This window comes from Vidua chalybeata, chromosome 15 (assembly GCF_026979565.1).
Source record: "Vidua chalybeata isolate OUT-0048 chromosome 15, bVidCha1 merged haplotype, whole genome shotgun sequence".
NCBI classification, from domain to species: domain Eukaryota; kingdom Metazoa; phylum Chordata; class Aves; order Passeriformes; family Viduidae; genus Vidua; species Vidua chalybeata.
The window spans coordinates 13,028,714-13,045,958 of record NC_071544.1 but is presented as its reverse complement, the minus strand read 5'-3'; the positions used below and the strand labels follow the sequence as shown (position 1 = coordinate 13,045,958).

Sequence of the window (17,245 nt, the reverse complement as noted above, 5' to 3'; positions counted from 1 at the left end):
CTCAGCCTACCAAATAAAATCAAAGTTACAATCTATATTAAACCATTTTTATAGCAATCTTACATACCTACACGCTCAGAGTCCCTCCTTATGGCTTCTTTGTTATGCCAGTCCTTTTTCCTTTGTCCATCAGCAAAGTAAGGGTCTTTCTTTTGCCTCACGTATGGTGCCTTTTAAACAAAAAATTGGATATATAATAAATACACAACAAATTAAACCTTTCCTCAGCAGCCTCCCCTTCCTGTAAGAGGAAATTAAACATCTCCCTTAAGGTAGAGATCATCACAAGCAAGTGGCTTTTAGCCTGAAAGGGGCGAGGGAGGAAGTGAGTTCTGCTTGTTTCAGAACTTTATCTGAGTCTGTTAAGTGCTATTTTTCCAGGGCACCATCACATATGTAAAACATTATTTCTTAATCAGAGAATCTATTAAAAACTCCCATTTTCATTTTGAAAACATCCAATACATCTTACAGCCTTTTTGTTAATTAAATAGGATGTATTGGGAGACCTATTGCAGGATCATTATTAATGAGACGCTACCACACCTGAATAAAATCAAAATAAGATTTAAAAGGTCATTTATTAAGACTCTTACTGCTGAACCCAATTAGAGATTCTATTTCATTAGGTTGTTCCTGAAATTCAAGCCAAGGGTGCTTTGAAAACAAGTCAGCAAATGAAGATCCCCAGTAATCCAATGTCTCCAGCTCACCTCTGACTGCACAGGATGGAGACTCACATTTGCTGAAGGAAAGAGGAGTCATGAGAGGCACTGCAAAAGCCTTACTGATTCACATCATACAGGAGAAGGCAAGTGCAGCCCCAGAGCAGCTGAGCTGGTGAAAAACCACACACTCCTGTCATGGAAAGGCTCACCTGAACTCACTAAACATAAATATCAAACTAATTTGCTTAACCTGCCTTGTGCTTTTCCAGCTGTCCCATTAAACAGCACTGTTCTGCAAATTCCTGCCTGGTGATAATGCCACCCCTTCTAATCATTCCCACTAAATAACCCACGCTAGAGCACACTACCATCCTCTGAAATTTTGGCCTCTATTTTACAAGAACAATTCTTTGCCAGGCCAGCTCACTGACCAGTCTCCTCCTCTGCCAGGAAAACTCCTGGAAAGCTCTCACAGACCAGAGCACCTCCTTGCCAGGAGAGTTTTGCCAACTTTCTGAGCGCAAGCCTTCTGCACAAGTGTCATGATGGGCACAGGGACAACTGGCAGGTCTGAAATCTCTGTATTTTAGGTCTCTTTTGTCTCTTGCTTATAGTGTTCTGGACTGAATGCACACACCAGGAGAATCACTGACAATGCCACTGTCCCTTCTGCCATTTGCTGGGATTAAACATAAGAAAATCCCTTAAAAGCACTTGCTCTGGAAACCCCACCCACCACTGCAGAGGAAAGCATGGCCAGAGAGTCCAGGGACTAGATGCAGAAGGAAGAATACACAGTGCAGCTCTGAACCTCACAACAGCCACCGGGCTTGTGGGAGCCCAGCACCCCAAGTCAAACCTGTACACGGTGAGCAGGGAATTCAGGCAACCTGGAGAAAAAGAGGAAAACTCAGACCCACCAGCAAACAGACATCCAATCTAACAGAGCATTGCTAAGGGGGCTTAAATCTCCTCTCTTTCTGGGACTTGGGCAACTCAAAACTAGAATTGCAGAGGCACCTCCCTTCCCTCTGAAAACATCCCTTGGAAAACACCAGTCCATTGCTGCAGGTACCCACGGGGACTGCTCTCTGCGCTGGTTTGGCTAGGGTAGAGTTAATTTTCTTCACAGGAGCTGGTATGGGGCTGTGACTTGGCTTTGTGCTGGAAAGTGTTGATAAAACAGGGATGTTTTTGTAGCTGCTGGGCAGGGGTTAGCCAGAGTCAAGGCTTTTTTGCTTTGCCCTCAGAGAGGAAGGTGGCAGTGCATGGGAAGCTGGGAGGGAACACAGCCAGGACAGCTGACCCCAGGGACATCCCAGACCATGTGGTGTCACGCTCAGCACATAAAGCTGGGGGAAGGAGGAGGAAGCAGGATTTTTTTTGGAGTGATGACATTTATCTTCCCTGCTTTCCTGGAGAAGGCTGAACACCTGCCTGCCCGTGGTAAGGGGGGAATTGATTCCCTGGTTTGTTTTGCTTTGTGGGGTTTTTGCTTTACTTTTTAAACTCTGTGTCTCAACCCATGAGTTTTCTCACTTCTAACTCTGCCAGTTCTCACCCCCACCCCACGGCAGGGGTGAGCTGCCAGCTGGGACACAACCACGACGCATTCCTTCTGAAACACCCTGAAATGCACTAAGGGGATGGATCTGGAGCTGTCCTCCCCAACAGCTCCCAGGAGATGGGAGAGAAGTTTGAAACACACCCCAAAGGATTCATACCAACATCTCCAGACCCTCTGAGGGAAGCCACAGCGCTGGGCTGGCTCAGGAGGAGCATCTCTCACCATTACACAGCTGTCCCACCACACAGCAGCCCAAAAGCCATTAAAAAGCAATTGCAGCCATCCCTGCTCAGCGTGTGCAGCCCCAGGCTCTGGGCTGGGCTGATCCTTGTCTTTGTGAACTCAGTGTAGGATAATGTGTACAGGGAAGTAAATTTTCTGCACAGCTTCAAGCCATTCTCCAGAGGGGTCAGCAATGTGCATGTAAACATCCTCAGAGCAAGCAACAATCTAATGCAAGCAATTTAAACCCTGAGATAGAGGGAAAGCAGGCAGCAGCACACCATCCTCCAGGGCTGTTAAAATAAAGGAAAACAAAAACAGAAAAAAAAAATCACAGAGACTGCCACCGCATTACCCACTGCACCAACCAGACACATGGACAGCAGAAAGTCAAGCACATTGATGTATTTCTCTCAGTCACAGATAAATTTACACATAAAAGCATCTGTGAGCTGGGTTAAGCTAACCCTGTCAGGGCCACACATGTCAGTAATTTGTAAACTTTAAATTAAGCAAGAGGGAAAACTACAAAGTACACACATCAGTTATTCAGACCTCTCTGAACTGCACTGTGGGACTTCAGAGGTGCACAGAGTGAGAGTTATTGATCCTGAAGTCCTGGGAATAGGCTCTGCACAGCTCTCAGTCTGGAGACTTACAAGGATCAACACTTCTTCATGCTGGCACTGACAAAATGAAATGAGGACTGTGCAGGGTGAGCATTATCAGCTCCTCTGTCTGCACTGCTCATGGTGTTTCTGCCCTGTACAGCTAACACCAAACTGTCCTATTCACACAGGACAAGCACAACACGATCAACATAAACCTCCAAGTGGCTTTTAGAATCCTGAAGGGTAGACACAGTTCCAGATCATGGCAGACATGCTGCATTCTGGAGCTTTTTTTGGTCTTTGGCAGAGTTCATCCAACACTGGAGTTCTCCATTACATTTAATTCAGCTTGGGTAAATGTTAAGAGGTTCGAGTATTTCTTACTGTATCCCTTGCAAGCAAACATACAATGCTTACACTGGTTTTGCAGGTCGCTGTTAAAACACCTTAACTGAAAAGTCTGCTGTGAGTCACTGACAAGTTCTGTCAACAGTGTCTAAACATTAATTTTGAAGTGACTTTCAGTGCCAGAAAAGGAATATCAGTGTCTCTGCCTCGGTGACCTTGCCAGCCCTCACCATCCACACAGCCCTGGAGGGAAGGTGTAGCTGCAGCAGCCCGATCAGTGTCGTATTTCTGGTTAAAAACCACGCTTTCAACACCAAGCTAATTTCAGCAGACCACCAAAAAACATCAGTGTGAACCATAAAACATTTGCCTTCCCCCTCCTCAACTGCAGCTCTTATCTCATGCCATCACTATCAGCAGAGCTGTGTGTAAGGTTACGGGCTCGATGCCACCACGGGCAGAGGAAGGATGTGCACATAAGTCCTCAGAGTCCCTCTCACTGGGAAAATGGGCAGGTTGCTGACATTGATGTGATTTTGGAAGCTCTTTTCCTTCTTTCTTGCTTTCCTCCCCCCATCCCCTCTTTGTAAAAAAGATGTCTGAGGCTCTAGAAATCCAGACACAGCATACAGGGACCAGAATGTTGCTTTTTTTAGTGGTTTCCTTCAGGGATGCTGCATGGGATTTGACTCAATTATGCAAATTACATAACTTGATGATACTCCTTCAACAAATGCTCTAGACTGAGATATCAGAGCAATCTGCAAAACACAGCAAGTTTCCTAGGACTGACTTTTTCTTTAACTCTTAAATAAGCATCTCATTTATGGGGAGTTATGTCATACTTGTAATGCTGTATTTCATCTCAATTTCCACTCTCATCCTAATTCCTCATTAACTCTAACTGCAGAGCAGGAGATAGAACATTCTTGTCCAAACCCTCCACCATTATTCCCCCCTTATGTGCATTTTATCTGTGGAATGCAGTGACCATTGTTTGAACATTGGAGCTGTCAATTCTGCATGGTTAGGGTAAATTCACATTATGGACATGGATTTCTATCCCTATAAAAGAGGTCAGCAATTTTCACTTTTGCTTTGCGTTAGCTTCCCATTTTGCAAAAATATAGCTGTTTTTTTTTAAATTGTCACTTGTAAATAACACGTAAAAAACAGATTTTAAAGCGTGAAGGTTTCATTATGATCATCTAGTCAGGCTACGTAAGTGCACCAGCCATTGAATTCCACCCAGTAACTCCTACAACAAGCCTGTAAGTCCTATTTCAGCTCAAGTACATTTTCTTTCCCTTAAGAACTGAAAGTTGTTTACCACTAAGGAGTGATTACTTCTCCAGCAATATCTTAAACTGTTCTCCTGCCTGTTTCCAGCCTTCATTTTTTAAAAACTGAAAATGAACTAAAGTAGAAAGGCATATTAAGCAATACATTGAAAATGGATTTAGACAGATTGCTGTAAATAAGCCCCTTCTGTTGTCTACCACACTGTTACTTAACACGCCGCCAAAGCAATTGATCAGCGTTCAAACGCCAAATGCACAAAAACAGAATTTTAATTTTTTGTTTAATCACTATTTAGTGTGCCTGGCTGCAGCCAAAATAAAAAAAAAAAAAAGGAAGTGCAGATGGAGACATAAGCCAAGAGTTTTCCACACATGAGGAAAAAAAGATTTGCTGAAGCATATATGTTAACCATAATGCTGTACAGATCTCAAACTCTCTTCAAACATTTGTTTTGCTGATTTATTATTTTCTTTCACACCAAGGAGCCATAATCAGACCCAAGATTTTTGGAGACAGTGTCAAACAGGGCATCTGCTTCACTCCAGACCTCTTCCTTTATCCCAGCACCTCAGCAAGTCTGTCTTGCACTTATATTCTACAACAAGACATTGAAGATGCCAAAATAATTCAAGAAAAACAACAGGGAAAGGGAAAGCAGCAAATGAGAACCATTCCTCTATTTATTAAAGGAATTTGCAACCTGAGGTGAACTTGGTGGATCACTCAAGAGCACACACCTGGGAACAATCCAGTTGTCACATTCTGTGACATGGCAAAGCAGGAAGAGAAAATGTCTACAGGCAGATTCCAGTCTTCCAAAACCTGCAGTACCTGAGGTGTTTCAGGAAGCAAAATGTGAGGGAAGCCAGGTCTAGCAGAAAACAGGAGGAATCCTCCCTCTCACTGCAGCAAACTCAGGTTTTAATCATCGTGGGACCATCCATGCCAAATGCAAGTAACCCTTTCATAAATAAATAGATAGCAAGTGTTATTGCACCATGAAGAAATGCATTTCTTTCTTTGGTTTGTCAGAGCTCTATTAGCAAGTGTTGAACAACAAACTGGTACAGCACTCATGCAGCACAAACAGACTCCATCCTTTTTACTGGAAAACAGCTGAGACTTTCAGATGAGCTAATGAAAAATAAAAATATCACCAACATCAGCTGGAGGCTGCTCCTGGGTCAGGAAGCTGAGCATAACCTCAGTCAATCAAAGCTCCTCAATTACTGGAACAGGAGGCAGAACGCTACTGGAAAAAAAGGCTGCTAAAAGCCTGTTGTGTGATCTACCCTAGTGTTTTCAAAAGGTTAATTTTTGAAGCTATTTCAGTCCATAAAAAATTTAAAAGGTACATTAACATAATTCATACCTTCAACATTTCAGGCACTATTATAAGGCAATGCAGGACTAAATGGTACCCCATCATGCAGAATTTTTAAGTGCTCTCAAAGACAAAAAAGCCAAGTTCATCTTCACAGCTTGTTGGGATTCACATCCAAGCAACAGGTTTGAACCAGACTTTTTAATTTTTCCTGCAGAATGCTATACCTTGGCCATCATTTTCTTTCCCACCTGTAACACCAGTAATACTGAAATTCAGATTTCTCCTTTGTTTTTGAGGAGGCCAGGCTTTGGAGCATGGAAATATCCTGTCTGATTCCTCCAGCAGTAGAGCCCCAGATAACTGTGGGCACTCCTGGATCAGTCCTTACCCTGTGTCAGAAAATGAAACCACAGCTGGACCAGAACCAGCTGAAAAGATCAGTGCAGAAAGGCACAAAGCAGAGCCTTTTGTGCAGAACACCCAGGGACATTTGGGAGCTGTAGAGTTATTAAAGAATATGTTCCTTGCACAGAACACCAGCTCCTCAGTGGATGGGACAGCCTGCTGCTTTCAGCTGACTCTGCTTTGTAATGCAGTAAGTTTTTTGGATCAAGTGCTAGAACAGTACTTGCTTGAAATGAAACTTCCCCCCCCACCACCTTTAAATTCCTTCAGTTAACATGTTTTATTCAACATCAATTGCTGAAAACCCCATAGCACAAAAAAAAAAATCCAGCAAAAAGTCCTGGATCATCAGTGGATTAAAGTCTGCAGACATCAGCTGAGGACAGTGACAGGACACCCAGCTCAGTCATCGATCACCGCCAAACACCTCACGCTTCGTTCTTTGCTTACCTTTAGATACAATATTATAGTTTTGTGATGTCTGCTGTTCTGAACTTACTGTTTGACTAATTCAGCCCAGGTCTGCAGAGGCACAGCACCTTCCAAGGTCAGCACAGAGCACCAAGCAGCGTTTTCCTCCCTGAATTTAAGCACATCTTGTGATAGCACAGCAGTTTCAGTCTCAGACTTTCCTTTCAGCTGCTCAAACCCCAGCTGGCCTAGTTTTAGAATTCATTTGCCCACAACAGCTTTCTCATCTTTTCTGTTCACTAAAATGTTTACAGCCCTTTCCATCTACAGAACTGCTCCACCTCCCACGCTGAGCCTGTCTCAGGAATCTGCTGAACACCGTGGAATAAGCTCCTGCAGGCATTTAGCTGGGGTAAACCACCTTGTTTTCCCCTCAAGCAATAGGAACATCTCTTAGACCTGGCTCTAAGATACAGCAACACCCTATAAAATTCCCAAAGAATATCTCATGCCCTGGCTAGCCTCTGGCTGAGATGGAGACAACCCCCTCCTCACCTTGCCTGAGCTACAACAGCCACGAGGGGCTCGGACAACAAACACACGAAATGAAGATGTAGACAAAAATAATCTCTGAACTGCCACTCCAAATAAGATTAGACTTCCCACCCCTCCCACCTTCCCTTTCTGCTTTACAGCTTGCTGGAAACGTAAAACTAGATGAGTTTTCCCAAGGAACCAGGGCACATTTAGTGTTTTATCACACGTCCAAGAGCTGGTTTTGGACTGCAACTCCTGGCAGAAGCTACGGGCATGAAATCCAGAGAAATGCATTTTGTTTTCCACAGAATCTAGTGCTAGCTGAAGCTGTCTTAAATACAGCCTCATATTCACAGAAGGAGGGAGCAAGCTGGTTTGGAGATCAGCTTGAGAACCTGGCACGTGTCTGCAGACACCCACACTCCATTTAGCTCAACCGAACAGCCCCACAAGGTGTAGTGGCTTCCTACAAGGGCAAACTTTGGAGCACTGTTTCTGAAATCTGACTTTCCAGTAAGACTTACAGATTATGCTGCATATGCAAAAATAGTTGAATAATCTGTATTATGATTTAATAAAAATGCAGGGCACAAAACCTATTAATTCCATCATTTTGGTGAATTCCCTGTACTCGAGCTATAAACTCCAGATCAGATTATAGGAATGTTAAGACAATCGAGGACTGCTCAGATGAACACAACTTCCAAATATGTTATACACAAGCATAGAAGCAAATGTTGTATAATATTAGCAGAAATCTCATTAAAAATACATCAAAACGAGTATCCTCAACGCAGAAATACTACACAGAGATGAAATTCCCAGCACTCAACCAATACAAGATGACAGCTCAGGTGGAGCTGCACGTTGGTGGACCTGGCAAACGTGTGACTGCAAATTTGACTTGCTCAGATTAGAGGAAAAAATGTACAGCATTTATAAATCTTTGAATGATAAAACATGGCAATTTGTGCCTTTCGTTCAGTGGAATTTGGTCCGTGGGAAACCCTGGTATAAGTCCTGGTATAAACTGGCACAAGAAAAGAAATCAAATTATAAAAAAGATAAGGCTGCTAATGTTCCAATAATCTCTGAAGCAAGGACAAGACAAAATCTAGCTGCTAGACAAAAGAAGAATGCTAAATACTTTCCACAGAGACAGACATTTCTAGAGAAAAACACTTAATTTTGGGGACTTACCAATGTGCAAAGTATACTACCAGGACACTCTGCACTTTGTGATAAAGGCACAAGCGAGACTGCACTAGAACATGTTTTCTGAGGTAAGATGAGCGAGGCAGTTTGAAAGCTTGCCAACAGTTATAGTTCATAATAGTAAACAGAAATGCTCAGGATTTTGCCCAAAAAAGCAGGCAGAGCACCATAAGGCATCCATAAGCCTGACAGAGCTGCTGCAGTCTGCAACAGCTGACAGTGTAGATCAGATATTTACCTTTCCTCATGGAAATTGGGCTGCTGCCAAACTTACACAAACAAAATTCAAGGGCACATTATGGAAGGTTTGATGCCTGGTGAGGGGCAAAGATTTGGCAGCAAGCACACAGTACACTGGCTTCAGAAAGGTTAATACTGCTCTTCTGAAATCTTCAAAAAGGTAAAAAAAAGACATTCAGCACTATGGAAAAGTATATTCAATCCATACAAAACCTATGTGACAGATATGACTCAAAAACTGGAATAAGAACTGTAGCTGCCACTTTGCTGTGTGCCAGGTACTGAGAATGTGTTTTATGTCAGCACAGTGCTTCCCACAGCAAGTTGCATACCATGCTTAGAAACTGTTTCTTCCCTGAATTTTGAAAGCTACTAGGAAAAAAAAAAAAATCTGTATTTTAGGGTTTTTTTTCCTTGAGCTTTTACCCATCATTAGGAGTTACACAAAATTAATGAAGTATCTCTAGCCAGATATTTGAGAGGAGACACAATCTGACTGTCTGTGGAAAACTCAGACCCAAAACCAGAGGATGTCAGAACATCTATGAACAGCACCCACCAACACAGGGAACAATCCCCAGACCTGCTCTGCCAGCTCACCTTGCTCAGCAGACCATGACTGCAGCTTAACCCTAAAGCATCCCTGCAAATGCAGACAGGTGACACACTAAATACTCAGCCAAAAGGATTTTAGGGAGAACTTAAGGCCTACAGATATTTTCAGAGTTCACTTTTCCCCCATTTATCTCCTGCTACCAGGAACAATTAGCCTGCCTACATAACATACACATCTTGAACCACATAGTTCCTGCTAATTCCAGTAAAGCAAAAAGAAGCAAAAAGCATTTTTCTGTTTTATTTTCCACACTCTTCCGGCAGTACCTTTAGTGCTGACACTGCTCACTTGCCTTGCAGACATTGGGAAATCAACAACCATTCTGACAGCTTCAGTTTAGGAAAAAAAAAAATCATTTTTTTCCAATAAATTTTTACTATTACTTCAGGTGGTGCTCCAAAACAGCTTTGCTGCCTGATTCTCACCAACAGCATCACTCTCAGCACAGCTTTTTCTTAGCAGCAAAACCACAATTTTCTGGCTTTCATCAACAGAATACTCCTATTTCCCTTTTAGCTATTTAAAGATTTTCAAGTGAATTCCTTACCACCTTCCTGGCAAACTTGATGCTTCTTGAGAGTGTTATGTTAAATGTTAAACTGAAAACATCAGCACTGAAAAGAAACATTTAACAGGGCTCTTCTTCCCAAGGAGTTAAATAACTGTGGCTCACACAGTTAGCATGTTGCACCCAGCAAATGCACAAAAATCCCAAATTCTCAAAAATCAGAGTTGCTGCACAAAAATCCCAAATTCAGTCATCAACCTCTTCCAGGAGACCAGGTCACCACTGATGGGTGGCAAAAGTGACTCAGAGAACACACATATTATGGACTAATAAAAAAAAACCCACCAGGAACCACTCAGGGAAGGTTATCCCATGGATGAGTTCTGTGCACCTTAAAAATAACTTGCATTTCCAGTAATGTTTAGAGGCCTCTCAGCAGTTAAAAGCTGAGGTGCCAAGCACACGTACCCAGCAAGGGAGAGCGTCTGGCACCCTTTCCCCACTCCTCCCTCCACAGGGAAAGCGCTGGCAGAGCTCCCTGCAGCGTTCCTGGGCACCGTATGTGCATCATCTCCTCACACTTCCCAAGTTTCATACTCCTCTCCCAAGCAAGCTGCTCACGAGGCTTCACTGCACCCCTTTCCAACACCACGTGGAATTGTGAATGTCACACATCTTTATGCCACCCCAAGACTTAACCCTGCACCCTGGGGTGAGGTGAGGCTGACCCAAGGACAGGAAAGGATCAAGTGCCTTCTAGAGATGCCCTCTAGCAGTGACCACTGAGCCTAGTTTGGGTGCAATAGGGGAAAAGAGAGGCTGGAACAACAAATGAATTGGGTCTGGGAAGAAGCTGGTTGACAGTGTTAGGCTGCCTGTGGAAGGCAGATAGTATTTCCAATAACTGAAAGATGCTGAACACTTCTGGGGAATTGAGGAAGAGCAGGGCTGGGGATGCAGACACCGAAACATTGTATACGTCTAAAAGGTGACAAATCACTTTTGGATGTCATGTTAAAAGTGACAAACTGCTTTTAACTACAGCAGTGTCAGGATTAAAAAGGAAGAAACAAGCAGCTTCTTTGTGGGACACGTAACAACCAGGCAGACAGGAGAGAAAAGAGAGGCGTCACTGATGCAAAACTGAGCACACTGAGTCTTGTTATTGTTAATGTCCAAATTGGAATTCACTCAAATCTAATCAAAGCTTGCACATTCTGATGCAAACATTCAGGTCATGTGTCGAAACAATCTTTGCCAGAATCTTTCTAGACCCTGTAAAATTATCTATCGATTTCAATACTGGAATGGAAAACAGGCTTGTTAAATCTGCTGATGTCGCTAACTGGAGAATGGGATTAAAATTCAAAAGCAGTCCTGGCCACAGAAAAAAGCATCAAAAATTTAGGATACAATTCAAAGGGTAAAGAAGACATTAGCTGCACAAATGTGAGACTTCAATGATTTTTATGCAGCTGTTCAGCAGCTGTTCTATCATCATGACTGTATGGAATTCTGCCCTGCTGTTTGAAAAAAGCTAATTTCATCCCGAGATATTTACAAAAACATCACATGCAGAAAAATGCAAAATAATGGATGCTGATGAGGGCAGAGATGACTGGGCAGAAAAGGAAGGGCATGCATTACAAATAGCCCTCACACTTTTCCACACTGCTGCAAAAAAGAAAAGGCCAAGACATGAAATTAGAAGTACCACACATGGAATAATGGAAGAGGCTTTTCAACTACGTGAGAAATTAATATATTCCATCCTGGGCCAAGAGGCAAATAGACTTTGAGGAGTTTAATTTCACTACAAGGATCTTAAGGGAGGTCTTTCCCTTGAGAATACACTGAATTCCTGAAATTTTACATGTCCACTTCCTGGATAGAGTTATAGCAGCCAAACATCCTCATGAGCATCCTTTAGGCATCACATTAAAACATACCACAATATTTTCTATTTTCCTAGATCTATTCTAGCTCCCATAGCACAGTAGAACTAAATTGCAAAGAAGCTGAATTATTTAGAGCATCTACTGTCCTTCAGGGTCATTACAAGAGCACAGAAGTTAGCCCTATGATAAAATATAAATTCTCTTCTCTACGGCATAGTCTGACCTCGCTATAATGAAGCTCCATGGGACTGAGAAAAATTGCTGTACAGCAGGACATTCTCTGAAATACAGTTTTTGTAGCTTCTCATACCAGAATAAAGAAGAACCCAATTTGACTCGAATGTGTTATAGATGGTATTTTTATGAGTTTTGCTCCATATTGAAAGAATACTGCTTAAGCATTGACAAAAAAGGGAAAAAAATCAATAAAGAAATAAAACGCATGGTTATACATGAGATGCAGCAGAGAATGACAGCAACAAACCCCTCAGATTTGCTTAGGTGTTTGTTCTACCAAGTCTCATTAAACAGGAAAAAAGAATTGAGTTCCCACTGCTGGGACTGTTTCAGAGAGGGCAGGCTATTAGCAGGTCATGTTAGAGAGCATCTGACTAATTCATTGTGTGTTCATCTCTCTGGAGTCCTCTGAAAATTTATGGTGTAACACCTCATGGCAAAAACAGCACTGGCAAAACAGTGCTGGCTGCTCAGCTCACACAGGGAGCTCCACTTCAGCTCTTTGGAGGAATTCTGAAGGTGAATCTCTGTTCAGCCTCGTACAGAGCAGCATAAACTATTTTAAAGCCTCCTTTTAATGGGAACAGGGAGTGAGACACAACTTCTCTCCTAGATTTTGTGTGTTCTCTGGACTCAAGGACAGTTGTTCTGGGAGTATTCAGGCAATGCTCAGATGTTCCTTTTAAGAGCCACATGCATTGGCTTTCAGCACAGACAAGGATAACTCTGCTGAAAGGGGTTATGGTTAATGCTGTTCTGCACAATGTGAATGAAGGAAGAAGGGCCACTGCCCTCTGGAGAATGATGTCCTACTGAAAAGCAATGGGAAGATCATGGGTGTAACACACAGCATTTTAAAAAGGTTTTCAGAACAGCCTTTGTGACACTGGCAATTTTTTCCCTCCCTGAAGCAGCACAGATGTTTTGAAAATGGAGCACTCCCAGCCTTAAGCATTTCCAACTGTGGTGTGCAGAGTCTGCACTCACAGTTAACATCAGTCAGACTTCCTCAATCCTGTGATGTGGTGAACTGCAATCAGACAGAACTGCTTTAACAAAAACTTCATCTCCTTCAAGCTCTGTGGTTTTTAAATGCTCTGCCAGACTTGCACATCTGTTGAGTGAGGAAGTGACCTTGGAGGAGAGTAAGGAGGCTGAAGAAACTGCCGGGAACAAAGAGATGCAATTACTGATGATGAACTGGTCTTATTACCATAGAAGACTGAAGTTCAAGTCTTGATCTGTGTCATAAGTGAAGAATCAATCTGGTTAATTTTGCCAATAGCCATTCTTCGGAAACCATTTTTCATTACTATCCAAGAAAGAGCTCTGACCTGAGGAGTGAGAGCATTAACCAGAGCACTTGGGGGCAGCCAACACTGCCTGAGAGCTGCTGCCCTTCAGACCCATCTCCTGACCACAGAAAGCTTTCACAGAGATCCCTTTTGCTTGCAACAACCGCCTGTTTCACACACACTTCATGCAGAGAATCTTAAAAACCCTGCCAATGCCGGAATACTATTAAATATTAATTCAAGACTAGGATAATGGGCATGGGGGTTCCTTCCTCTCTTCCTGCAAGTCAAAAATTAATTTTCCATCCAAGAATGACTTTGAAGAAACTATAGTACATATACACATGTAGCAACACAACCTATCACAAGTTTTTATCAAAAGTGACAAGCTCATGGCGTGAACATTACAATGTCTTAAAACCTTTCAGCACAAAAGAACAGCTGAGAAGTCCTGAATGACTTTGCTCAGGAGATGGACATCGTGTGTGCTCCAGCTGACCTTACTAATGATCATTCAAGCTTCAAAACTGCTACTAAAGTCTCCGTTGTAAGCAATTATTTGCTCCTGTGCAAAAATGTTCATTTCATGCTCTGTAAACACATCTCCTTGTGAAAGACCAGCCTGCTCATAAAGATTGCTTCTGACAGCCTGCTGACCATCTCCTGCAGCAAGTGCCTGGAGCATCTTTTGGAGGCAGAAACATCTGTTCTCCCCTCCCAGAGAAGAGAACATGTTTACAGGTGAGCCATGTACAATGACCTCGACAAAAGGCAGCTGGAGAGTGCTGGCACTCAAGTAAGACAGAGTAACTTGACACTGTAAAATTAAAGAGAGAAGCAACTGCTTGCAAGTAGCTGTAATAATTTGTCATAGCATTTAATCAACTAACCTCTTGTGGAAAACATCCCCTCTGCAGTGCTGCTCTCAGGGTAAGGATTCATGGATGAGACAGGCTGTGTGGTAAGAAAGATGGCTTTTAAAGTAAAGGTGGAACTGCAACAGGACGGGTGGTTGTCAAGCTTCAGGGGAAAAAAGCACCACACTGCTTACCAAAACTGGCAGTAATAAGCAGGCAGATTATTTAGCCCAAACCACAGACAGCCACACCTAATCCTGTGAGCAGTCTCTACCCATGAGATCATGAAACATGATGCTATATTGCAAGTGTGTTTTGCCCAAGAACATTAGTCTGCATCCCAAATCCATCATACAGTGCCAGTTTTGGATGTCAGCACATGCAAGACCACTGGGAGACAAGCCAAATATTTTAAGGTAATATGAAAAAAAAAAAAAAAAAAGCAACTGCCTTCCCAAAACATAAGATAACTGCTCAATGTGGAAGTTGCCACCTTTTCTAGAAAGGCAAGAGAATCATAAATATGCCAGACATTTAATGCATGGAAACAAGTCAACTTTGAATAATTTTATGCTATTAAGAGATGCACACTGAATATGGACCCAGATCACTTCATAATTCATAGCTAACACATCCTAAAAGTCAGCCTTGGCATTTCACAGCAAGATGCCAACAAGAGTGGTCTTTCAGATGCATCTAAATTCACTTCACCATGCAGACAGAGCAAGGAAACACTTTCACCCCTCCTCAGTATCTACCTCAGAGACAAGTGCCACTTCTCTCAGTACTTCTTCACAGATGACTTCAACCAGATCCATTTTCCCATGCCTCATGTTACAAAACACTCCAGAGGCCACACATAAAGTGAATTAGTCTTTTTTATTTCTAAGAACAGCTTCTGAAACTTGAAGTAAGCAAAGAGACTTCAAGATTTAAGCATCCACATGATGCTCCCAGATTAGGAAATATTTATGTATTTCCATAAATTCACCACTGTGCAAAGAGGCAAGACAAGTCCACCATCCCAAAAAGCCTAAGCCAGAGCAGTTGACTATTATGAATTATAATAGCAAAAAGCTCAGATAAATGTCCATGTTTCAGTAATCCCATTTAGGACAGCTGCTCAGAAGAGCCTACAGGACTGGATTTTCACAAATTACATTAAAAGGAGGGAGGACCATAACACTTACTGTAATGACAAGATGTCCATCTTGCCAAAAAGTAAAAAGAAAGATTCTTAGTACATGCAGTTCAGTGGAATTAGTGTCCAATTTGCATAACAAAACAAAAATCAAGGCTGCTCTGTACTTTCAAGTAAAGCTAATCTTAGATTGATAAATCCTGACACTTTTGTCCATGGTCTGAAGTAAATCCTTGCAAATTCTTTGAAGGGGTGAGACCAACAGTTTTTTTACTCTACACAGCTGAGCAGAAACAGTTTGCTGAACTACACTGCTGTTGTACACTCATCATCTTTGGAAGCAGAGCTCAGTTTAAAGGCTTTTTTCTTGTCTCAAATCCAGCTTCTCTCATTGATCTGGTTGCAGTAAGTCCCCATCCAGAGCTGTGCCAGCACAGTGGAGGGGAAAGTAAACTGGAAGATGGGGGCAAGATCATCAAATTGCCTTTATTACTTGAGATAACCCCTGTCAAAGTCCTCCTTAACAGGCCCTGGTTACTGGACCCTTATTTTTCAGGCAGCAGAGTACATTCAGGCAATTAATTTACTATTCTTCCTGCCATCTCTACCACTCTGAAAAAGTCAAACTCTTTCAGGCTTCTTCATACATGCATCCATCTCCATCTCTCCCTAACTTTTAGGCTTATCAAACCAGAGAGGTTAAAAACCTTTTCAAGCAGAAAGTTGCTTTTCTGAAAAGAGAGGGGAAATCTCAGTGTCAGCCTTAAAGGAATCAATAAATAATTATTAGTAGGTGAGAAATTCAACACATTTTTGTCTGCTTAGTCCACCTATTTTAACATCTCCAAACCGCTGAATCTAATTAGTTGCTGCAATTTAAGCCACCTTCCCTATAGGAAACTTTAAACAGACACTTGCTTTAGTTTCTAGAACTGCATCAAGCCTGTGTTAGCATTTTAATCTCAGTGACAGCCAAAGAAGAGCCCGATTAAACAACAACTCCACAGTAACACTGTTCTATTTAATCTTCTTTGCAAGCTTCAGAAAGACCTTTGCATAAAAAAACAAAAACAAAAAACAAACCCAAAACACCGAAACCAACCCAATGCTCATGTAGTTATAAAAGCTTTCATCACTTAATCCTCTATCCTCTGTAAGAACTCTCCTGACTGTCTGGAACACTTTCTGCAGCAGTTCTCACTGCAGTAAGCTGAACATTTCCTCCAAGAGGGGGAAAGTCTGAAGAAACTACAGTACATGATGAGTGACATGGGAAAATCAAATACTTTAACCACCAAACTTCCTTTAAATGCATTTTTAGAAGGCAGCAGTTGTTTCAAACAAGCCAAGATATTCCACTTAGACCACAGAGATGAGAAACCACCCCAAATTCCTTCAAGTTAAATGGAAGCCAACTTTCTGCTAGATTCTATCAAAGGTAGGATCATTTTCTTTTCCTTAAGAAGATGCAAGCCAAAGTTCATAGCTTCTATGGATTTCAGAGTATTCAGATCAATCTTCTGAGAGCTGCATAAAAATACCACGTGCTTTTGACTGATGTTTCAGACAATGAACTGTGGCTTGTCTTTTAATCTGGAATGTGAGGGATTCAGGTTCCATACACAGTAGAGAAAAAGGACCTCTGAGCATAATTATGTTGAGACAGCTGCAGCTGAGGAGCACATACTATATTTGAGATTTTTTTTTCTTATGGAGTTATGGCATGACACCAGAGCAAGCTCAAGAGATAGTGGAAATATCCTGGGTGACTGGAGGCTCAGGTGAGCCTTCTTTGTGGCTCAGGTGAGCAAACACTAAGAAAAGATTCATATTACAAACA

The 17,245-nt window shown here is 42.2% G+C and overlaps 1 protein-coding gene across 1 annotated transcript in view; it reads right to left on the bottom strand.

The window, feature by feature from the left end:
• GALNT10 (polypeptide N-acetylgalactosaminyltransferase 10) overlaps positions 1-17,245 on the bottom strand; it is an 81,202-nt gene that overhangs the window by 43,361 nt on the left and 20,596 nt on the right. Inside the window, exon 2 of the mRNA XM_053956202.1 lies at positions 68-170. Coding sequence (XP_053812177.1) covers positions 68-170 — 103 coding nt within the window. The remainder of the gene's footprint in view (positions 1-67; positions 171-17,245) is intronic.